We start from the raw sequence: 9042 nt of genomic DNA on the forward strand, positions 1-9042 counted from the left end.
ACATTATCTTTATGTATATTCCTTAGACATTAAGGGTGATGTTGTTTTTAGAGAGAAGTATAGTTACACGAATATGCGCTGGTGTGGAAATTAATCCATACGTAAGAACATAAATCTCAGTCTACTTACACACTGGGTGGAACTGCTTAAGGAGAAAATGCACCTTAACACAAGCAAATAAGCCTGGCTTGTAACAGCCCCAGTGCTTGGTGTTAGCTACTTAGTCAGTAATAGGCTAATTGTTATTCAGCATAACTGTTCCCTCTCAATTTATATGGAACTCACTCATTTATTTTGATCACTTTACGTGAATGAAGCAAAGCTGTTCATGGTGTTAGATAGAACTGCTCAGTGCTGTTTAATTTTTATCTTTTAACATCAGCACGAGTGAGATTTTATAATAAAATAATTCACATCCAAACTGTAACATATGTGAGTGAAACCTGTGGTCCCCTTCCTTTCACCTATGTTATATACATAAGAGCATCAGCTTAGGTGTTTTATGTTGTAAAGCTTCAGCAGGTGTTAAGGGTACATATAATTTCAAAAATCTCCAGGACTCGGAACACAAAGAACTATTGCTATGGAAACAAATCAAATTTGTATCAAAGTTGGGTAGGATAGAAAAGCTTTGCTCACAAGCAGGACTACAGTTGCATTAGAATATGGAGGAAATGGCAGATGTTTTAGAAGTGAGCATTAAGCCAAAGGACATTTGTAAGGCCCCTGCCAAAGCACTGCAATGTTCAGGTTGTGCCTCAATCCCCTGCCCCCAGCCAGAGCAAGCGTTTTTCTCCACATATTTTTTTTAAAAAGCACATATTTTTTAAAGATCTTCCATACCACACTTTATGACATTCCTATATCATAAAGCTGTCTTGTTTATAGTAACATAAAGCAGCTGTAAAAATTGCATGCTTGTAAACAACCTTCCATACATTTGGAAGAAGTAGAATGAGATTTGCACTCTTCTGCGTGGAAGTGGAGACCTGTTTGCCCTCCTGGCAGGCCACAGCACAGGGAAGAGACTGCTGTGGAACTGGGAAGACCAAGGGACATCCCAGCTGGGCTGCCATTCCCACTGGTCCATGCAGGGTCACAGCTGGGATAGGGAGGCTGGAGGAAATCTGACCAGCCCTGCCCCATAGGCACTCTGTGTGACCACAGCTTTGATGGCTGATCTAAACTGCTTACAGACTTCAAACTCAGAGCTAAGCCTGGGTACAGAGGGGCAGCTGCTCTGCCCAAGGCCGGGCTGGGGCATACAGGGAGGGCTGCAAGGAGAGAGAAGACATGGTGACTTCTTATCCCAGGTGCTACTATGGTGTAGACTGTGTTATGGGACCTATCTTGCCTAGCCTGGACTATCTCAGGTTGAGCATCCTGGGTTGTTTCAGCACCTGCAGGGGCTGGCTCCTGCAGAAGGGTGCAGGAGCTGCATTCTCAGGTGACCCCCAGAGGACTCACTCATGGTCTGGATCACCAATAATTTATTCTGCTTTTATTTCTTTTTTAAATTAAATATGCATACGTAATATGCACTTTGGAGCAGGCAAGGACCCTTCTGCGGATGCCTATGGAGCCAGGCACTCTCAGGTGTGTAATTAAGAGGTGTGTAATTGATGTACAAGGAGAAGAGATCTCAGTGCATTGCATAAAAGGCAAGGGCTAGGGGGGAAGAAGAAAAAAAGAAGCCCAAACCTAGCTGTACATGCTTGCCGATGTCCTGCACTTGTTTTTGCTGCCATGTCAAAGTCTGCCTGGGAGTAAACCGAGAGTTTTCTCTTCCGCGGGGTTTGTTTCGCCAGCAACCGTGCCTCCGTTTCACATGCGGAAAAAACGAAGCACCCCTCTGCTGCCCGCCTGCCCCACCTCCCGCTGTCCTGCTCCCCCGCGCCCCTCGCCCCTGCCGTTCTTCAGCACAGAACTTCTTATTACTCTCAGTTTAAAGGCCAATCACACAGAAAGATTAACAAAAGTTTATTAATAATGAAGTATTAAAATTGTGACAAGTGAAAGGCATCAATGCAAAGATAAGCAAGCAAACTATCCCCAAACTTGTGACAAAGGACTCAGTGAATACCACAGAAGGAAGTCCTGTCTTTTTTTTTTTTTTTGCCTGCAGTTGAAGACACCTCTCATATCTCACACGCCACATCAAAATCTATAATTCTTCATATCACATACTGAAAATGATTTTATTTATCCATTCACATTAACTTGATATAAACGTGTCCGGAAAAGTCAAGTAATATGTTTTATATTAGCTCAAACATTTATTAAGTAACCCAAAATTCAATAAATAAGCACAGACAATAAGTTAAAACATATCACGAATCGACCAGTATGTAACAAGAATGCTTTATCTACACAAAACATCCTATTTCACATCGTTTGTTCATTCCTCCAGCGGCCCTGCCCTGCGGCGGGGTGACCGGCACATGCAGGCGGGCGGGCCGCGGGGCCGAGCCGGGCCGGGCCGAGCCGTGCCAGGCAGGGCAGGGGGCGCGGCGGCGCCTCCGCCGGCGCTGCGGAGGGACAATAGCAGCAGGAACGTAAATAAATGCGTAAATAAAGGTAGGGAGGATCGGCAACTCAACTGTCACGAAATCAAAGATCCGAAAAAGGGAAGCGCCCTTGCGCGCTTATTTTTTTTCCCTTTTATCCCCTTTGTGTTTTACAAAAAGAAGCTTTTAATTTTTTTTTTTCTTTTTCCCCATCTCATTCGCTCTCGCTCATCAATGCTTAATCAAAACGGATTTGATTCTCTCTGGGGTCTCCGTGCCGTTTCGCGAACCCGCGCGGCCGCCCCCCGACGGCGCCCTCGCAGCAGAGGGGGCCGGCAGCAGGTCGCCGCACCTAAATAAACCATAAAAATTATGAAAACAGAACCAAAAATGCATTTCTTTGCAAAGCCAAAGCCGGTCGAGCGCCTGGCGGGAGAGTCGGGTCTTGGCGACGAAGGGAGGCAGGGCCGGGCTCGGGGCGGCCGCGAGTGCTCCCGCCGCCCGGCGAGGCGGACCGCGGGGCACAGGGGTGCGCGAGGGCGGAGGGGGTGTGGGGAGGGTCGGGGGATGTTTCTCGGCCCACAAACCAGTCTGTTGGCGTCTGATTTCAGATCCTGAGTCGACTCCCTGGTAAGTCGGGTGGGAGAAGGCGGGGGCGCGGGGCGAGGCGGGGGCGCGGGGCGAGGTGGCGGCGGGGGCGGCGCGGGGCGAGGCGCCGGCCATTAAGTGAAACTCATGGAGACTGTGTGCTCTAGTGCTTTGCGGCGGAGGGAGGCGATGCTGGTTCCCCGCCACACGTCGCTGCTGTCCGGGGAGCTGCAGAGCTGGGGCGAGCCCGTCACGTTGCTGGGGCCGGGCAGGGAGGCGGGCACCATTCCGGGGAAGGCGGGCTGGTAGAGGTGGGATTGCAGCCCGGCGCCGTTGGAGCCCGCTAGGCTGTTGGAGAGCCCCATGGAGTTGGGCGGCGGCCCGGCCGCCAGGCTGCACTGGGACAGGGATTGCGCCATGGCTTGCTGCCGTCCCAGCGCCGGCGGCAGCGGCAGCTGCGACACGCCGGGCATGGCGGCGGCGGCCCAGCGCGTGTCGTTGGCGTGGAAGGAGCACAGGCTGTCGCCCATGGCGGCGGCGGCGGCGGCGGCCGCTGAGGGGAACTGCGGTAGCCCCGGCGTGGGCAGCAGCGTGCCTGGGGCGCGGAACACGTTCGTGGTCTTCTTGCGCTTCTTCCACTTGGCCCGGCGGTTCTGGAACCAGACCTGCGGACGGCGGGCAGCGACACGCTCCGTTAGACCAGTCCCCGCGGGACCCCCGTCCCGGCTCCCGCCGCCCTCCCGAGACTCGCCGCCCCCCCGGCCGCTGGCGCTCCTCACACCCGCAGCCCCAGACGTGTCCCCGTCACGGGTTTAAAGAAACCGGTGGCACTTGTTATAGCGAAACTAAGCGATGTGTCCCTCCCGGCACTGAGCCGCCTGCGGCCTCCCTCCCCCGGCGGAAGGGTCCAGGAGAGGAGCCTAGCCCCTCCCCGAAAAACAAATTAAAAAAAAAACCACCGGCCGACGGCTCCGGCCCTGGCGTGGACGCGCTCCCGAGCCGCCATCGGGGCCAGCTCTCTCGCCCGGTGACGCCGGGGCCCCGGGGCAGGAAACCCCCGCGCCAAACTGTCCGCATTTGGGTTTGAAAAAACAAAACGTAAGAAAACCAAATGCAAAACAACAAAAACAGCGGTGGTTCAGGTGATCGGATGCCCGTGGTGGCACCGTGTCAGGGCTGACTTGATGAGTCTCGTCTCACCGCAGCCGAAAGCAACTGAGACAGTCATGAGCCGGGAGAAACCGCGTCCACCTGAAATCAAAGGAACGCAGTGCCCCGACCTGCCGGATTCCCCAGTCTCAGGCTCCGTCCCCAGACTGAGAAAGGCAGATGCCCATTAGCGGGAATGAGCAGCCGTGAGGGAGCTAAATATTATATGACTAATCTAAAAATCGCGTTCAATTATGTTTTAGGGTTAATAGTTAAATTGCGGCTACAAAATCTTTTTATGTTTCATGGTTTGCTGGTGGTGTAAAGAACCTCCATCGGGTCTGATCGCCTAAGCTCATAGCTATGCTGCATATGCTTTTAAAATGTGAATGTTTCCAGTTGAAAACTGGTGCATGACAGATTAAAATGCAGGGAAAACCTGAGGGAGATTTTGAAAATGCACACATGACAACTCTAGAAATATATTAACCATGAGCGTTTGGCAACTTTGGACTCCTTTTAAAATGCAACTAGCCCCTGAAAATTATTAATACAACAGTGAGAATCTAATGGAGTTTGGAATCTAAAAATCTACCTTGATGATGTCTGCTGTTACATTAATATAGACATACTGTAAATGTATTTTAAAATATATAGCCCATTTAATTCCCCAGCTATAAATGGGTGAAAAAGAGAAAGCAAAAGAGAGGAGAGACAATATTATTTTCGTTTTTCTTTTTCTCTCTCTTTTTTTTTTTTTTTTTTTAGGAGCAGAAGCTTTATGAAGATCTCATTGGAATCCAGCGGATGATTAATGTGAAGATTTGGTAGGAAATCTGGAGAGCTGTATTAAAGCTCAGATCTCAGGTTCATTTCGATCAGCCAGCCGTGAACTCTGGGCCGAATTCATTACACTTTAATAGTGCTGGGAGAGGAAGAAAATGCAATTTCTCATTCCATTAGAAAACTAGAAAATACTCTCAGCTTGTCCCCTATTAAGATGTGGCAGGTGACGGGACCATTGTGGGGGACACGGTCAATGGAATTACAGCACATTATTTTTGTTCATATAAAATATTGGAAGGCAAGCCTGACTGTGCAGAAGTTATTTCACTGATTTGGTTTTTATGTAAATAAAATATTGAAAGTTAATTAATCCGTGCTAGAGACTAATGATTATGCTTATTATATTGCATTTGATCGCGTAATTTGCATGATTCTCGCATTGCTGCTTAATAAGCCATTCTAGGTTATAAATAATTCTGAAATTGGTTTCTAATAATGGCATGCTATAAAAAGAATGGTTTTATTACAGCAGCCTGAAAAGCAGAGCAATGTCAGATGTGGAATTGGACTCCCGTTTAAGCATCAGCCACTTTAATAATTATTTAAATGTATCATATACATTAAATACAGATCTAAAATGAAGAAACTGGTGATTTATCCTAGCATCTAAACCCCTTAAAAATATATACAGCAGATATAAATTAAGTATTTGGAGCATCCCTTAATCGGTGTGGAGCCCACGTCCTGGAAGGAATATGTAGGCAATCTGTTAACTATAAAGAAAACTGTAAAGTACTCTTGTAAGAACATAAACCAATTACTATTTAATTTAAATTTGGTCAAGGAGCAGTGATACATTGGGTTGTGAAGTAAATACATTAAATAATTTTTTCCTTAGATTACATAATGTTAATCATTTTGAAGTGTTAATTAAGAAGGTTATGTTGATCTGATTAAACTACAGAACATTATTGTAAAAAATATTTAAATTGCCACTCTATTAAACTGTTTTTATCAGCAGTCTCGAGCTATTAGCATTGGTTTAAGATTATGCCAAGGCCATTAAAACACTTTGTCTTTCTTCCTACGAATTTCTTTGATGTGCTGTTAGAAAATAACTGTTTCCATTTTATATTTTACTTCATTTACCACACTCCTAATATTGAAATTGGTATCATTAACCTTTGAGAAACCCAATAAAGTTTAATAGACCTCGTTTTCTTTTTTTCATAGAGTCAGTTGTCCAATTATATTTTATTTGTGAATCTAATTTCTTTCTTAATTTAAACTAATTATAGTTCTGTGAAGACAGAGTCAAATTGTTTTACTTTTTAAAAGCAGACGTACTTTTTCTGTCACATTCAAGAGTGGAATCTGGTTTTGTTCATTAAAACGTTCATTTAGGGATTTCTCTTGACGTGTCTTTATTTAGCGGAGGAGCCTAGGCTTGCCGAGAGAGATTTTGAACAGAGACTGCAGTAAAGAGCGGCGGCAGTCCCGGCTGTGTTGAGCTGGGATTTGCATCCCACAAGTACTTCTACTGTGCAGGCTTTCGTTCTTGGGAATGGACTTGCCTAGAAAGTCACCAAAATAACCTTGTGAACACAAAAGCCACATCTGAGCAGTGTAGCGCTTTGATCCCTCTGCCCCTTTTCCTAATTTTGTTCACATTTATTTGCCTAAATAGTTTCCTCAGGTCCTGTGTGCGGATATATATATATGTGTGTGTGTCTATGTACCTGTGTAGATATGTATACTTTAGAAAACAAAGTACACCCTAGATGTTGAAGACACTCGCTACCCCCGCCGTCCTCAGGCTTTTTAAAAGCCAGGATGGGGAAACTCCGAGTTCAAATACAACTGCCTTTTACGTAAGTGCCTTTTCATGAGCCGCGCCTTCCACTCTGGCCCTCACGGCGTCTAGCGGACGCCTCTTCCCGGCGGTGCCGCGGCAGTGCCGCCGGCAGTACCCTGGACAGCGGCACCGCGGCCACCGCCAGACTCCATGGTGGAACAGCGGTCACTCCCCCGCGGTTCGACTCGACTCTTAGCGCCGGGTTATTGCGAGGGCTGAGATTCGCACCTCTAAGGCTGTGCCTCCCCGGACTTTTTTCTGCCGCGGTCGGGCCGTGGAGCTCAGCCCGTGCCCCTCTTGGGACCACCGCGCTGTTGGTGGGGAGGATACAGGACAAGGGGACACCCCAAGGCGACAGTTTTGCGGAAAAAGAGGCCAGGGATGTCTGGTTTCAAGGCTTCCTGGCCAAACTGTTGCTTTCAGGACTGGATTACTTTCCCCGCCATCGGGCTGAGGTTTGGGGCACCCACCCCCCCTCCCTGTCGTGACTGGACTCGCCACCGGCCGGCTGTGCCGCCGTCAGTGTGCCTGCGGAGGGGCCGGTGCGCGGGGGAGGCTTTTCATACCTGCACCCGGGATTCGGTGAGGCCGATGCGCAGGGCCAGCTCCTCCCGCATGAAGATGTCCGGGTAGTGAGTCTTGGCGAAGCTCCTCTCCAGCTCGTTGAGCTGTGCCGGCGTGAAGCGGGTGCGGTGCCGCTTCTGCTTCTGCTGCCCCTGCTGCTGCCCGGCCTGGCTGGGGTTCTGGCCGCCCTGCTGGCCTTGCTGCTTGTCGGCGTCTTTGGCGCTGACGGTTAGGGAGCTGGGGTTGGATCCCACCGTGGTGATGTCGTCCCCCGGCAGCAGGGTGGTCCCTTCCACCGTGTCCGAGTTGGGAGGCATGTCTCCCGGGTGTCCCCCCGGATCCGAGCCCCCTACGCCCAGCCGACACTTCACCGCCTCCCGATGTCCCAGCAGCTCAGCCGCATCTTTCATCCCTGCGGAAGCAAAGGAGCGGCAGTCACTCCCCTGCTGCCAGGCAGGGATCCATCAGAGCCACTTTCCAACGCACTGAGCTGGCGAGAGGCATCCAGCCACCGCCTCCGCCCCGCAGTCCCCCAGCCGCCCGCCAGACCCTCAACCCTACTCGGCCCTGCGACGCACAGAGACCCCGGCCCAGCGCAACCCGGGCGGAGGAGGGAAAACTTTACACCGAGCAGCTCCTCTCCTGCTAAAATAACTAGCTCCCTGTCCGGCCTCTCCATGCGAGATCAGGGGAAGGGAAGGGGGGGGGGGGCAAGTTTTACCGGGTTCAACTTGGGTTTTCCAGCGGAGCTGGTAAGAGAAGGAGACGGAGAGAAAGAAAAAAGGTTCGAACCGCCCTGCTGCCGGGAGCATTACCTCTCCGACAGATGCGAGGGGATCTAGCCGATCTTTCCCCTCTTCTCCCTCCTTTCCTCTAAACAAACTCAGGAATAACCGTAAATAGACAAATACAGATATTTCTCTTTTTTAAAAAAAGGAAAAGAAGGAGGGAGAAAAGCGAACATGCGAGCAGGAAGAGGCCACCTAGAACTCCGTAAACACTATCGAGCTCATCTGTCCTAAAATAATAATAATAATAATCATCATAATAATGTGTAGGTATATGTATATAAATAGGGGAGAAAAAAATTAAATGATCCACAACTCGCTGTAGATCTACATACTCCGTAGGTCTCACTCCCTCTTCTTTTTTATGTTAAATCAAATTAAACTTTAATACAGTACAATTACTTTTAAAGGAATTAGCCCATTTAGATCGCATTAAGGTAAAATAAGGAACAAATTGTCAATTTCCTGCCCCGGCTTCCTCCCCACTCGCTGCCGCCGGTGCAGCCGCCGCGGGGCGGGGCGGGTGCCGGGGGAAACTCACCGAGACGGGCGTCCAGGAGGTCGGCGTGAGACAGCATCGCGCACCGCTCCAGGGCGAAGGCTGTTCCCCCCCAAATTTTAGCGGCCTTAAGTTATTTAAAATAGATATAAGGTATTTTATATATATATATATATATATATATATATATATATATATCGTCTAAATGAAAGAAAATTCGGTGTGTGGTTAAAAAGGGGGTCTCTTGCATTATAATGTCCTTTAGAGAGACGGGGAGGTGCTTAACACTTCAACGAACCCGTGAGC

The 9042-nt window shown here is 49.1% G+C and overlaps 1 protein-coding gene and 1 long non-coding RNA gene across 2 annotated transcripts; one reads left to right on the forward strand and one right to left on the reverse strand.

Moving 5' to 3' along the window:
* Window positions 1-1965: 1965 nt before the first annotated feature.
* On the reverse strand, window positions 1966-8946 carry OTP (orthopedia homeobox). Its single transcript, XM_027671589.1, has 3 exons — window positions 8779-8946; window positions 7452-7861; window positions 1966-3760 (listed from the first exon to the last, which is right to left on the reverse strand). Exons 1-3 carry the CDS (start codon window positions 8813-8815, stop codon window positions 3230-3232), a joined length of 978 nt encoding a protein of 325 aa, XP_027527390.1. The 5' UTR covers window positions 8816-8946; the 3' UTR covers window positions 1966-3229.
* On the forward strand, window positions 3042-5396 carry LOC113961315. The gene is made up of 2 exons (XR_003532266.1): window positions 3042-3137; window positions 5013-5396. It is a non-coding gene; the product is annotated as an uncharacterized LOC113961315 (long non-coding RNA).
* Window positions 8947-9042: the final 96 nt, after the last annotated feature.

The sequence above is a fragment of the Neopelma chrysocephalum genome, unplaced genomic scaffold (assembly GCF_003984885.1).
Source record: "Neopelma chrysocephalum unplaced genomic scaffold, ASM398488v2 Primary Assembly neopelma1_97102, whole genome shotgun sequence".
NCBI classification, from domain to species: domain Eukaryota; kingdom Metazoa; phylum Chordata; class Aves; order Passeriformes; family Pipridae; genus Neopelma; species Neopelma chrysocephalum.

Bases quoted from the DNA above. Each gene is read 5' to 3' on its own strand.
- OTP (XM_027671589.1), bottom strand. From the start codon at position 8,815: ATGCTGTCTCACGCCGACCTCCTGGACGCCCGTCTCG. The intron at 7,862-8,778 runs GTGAGTTTCCCC...TTGCTTCCGCAG, and splicing joins CCTCCTGGACGCCCGTCTCG to GGATGAAAGATGCGGCTGAG. The intron at 3,761-7,451 runs GTATGAAAAGCC...CGCCGTCCGCAG, and splicing joins TCACCGAATCCCGGGTGCAG to GTCTGGTTCCAGAACCGCCG.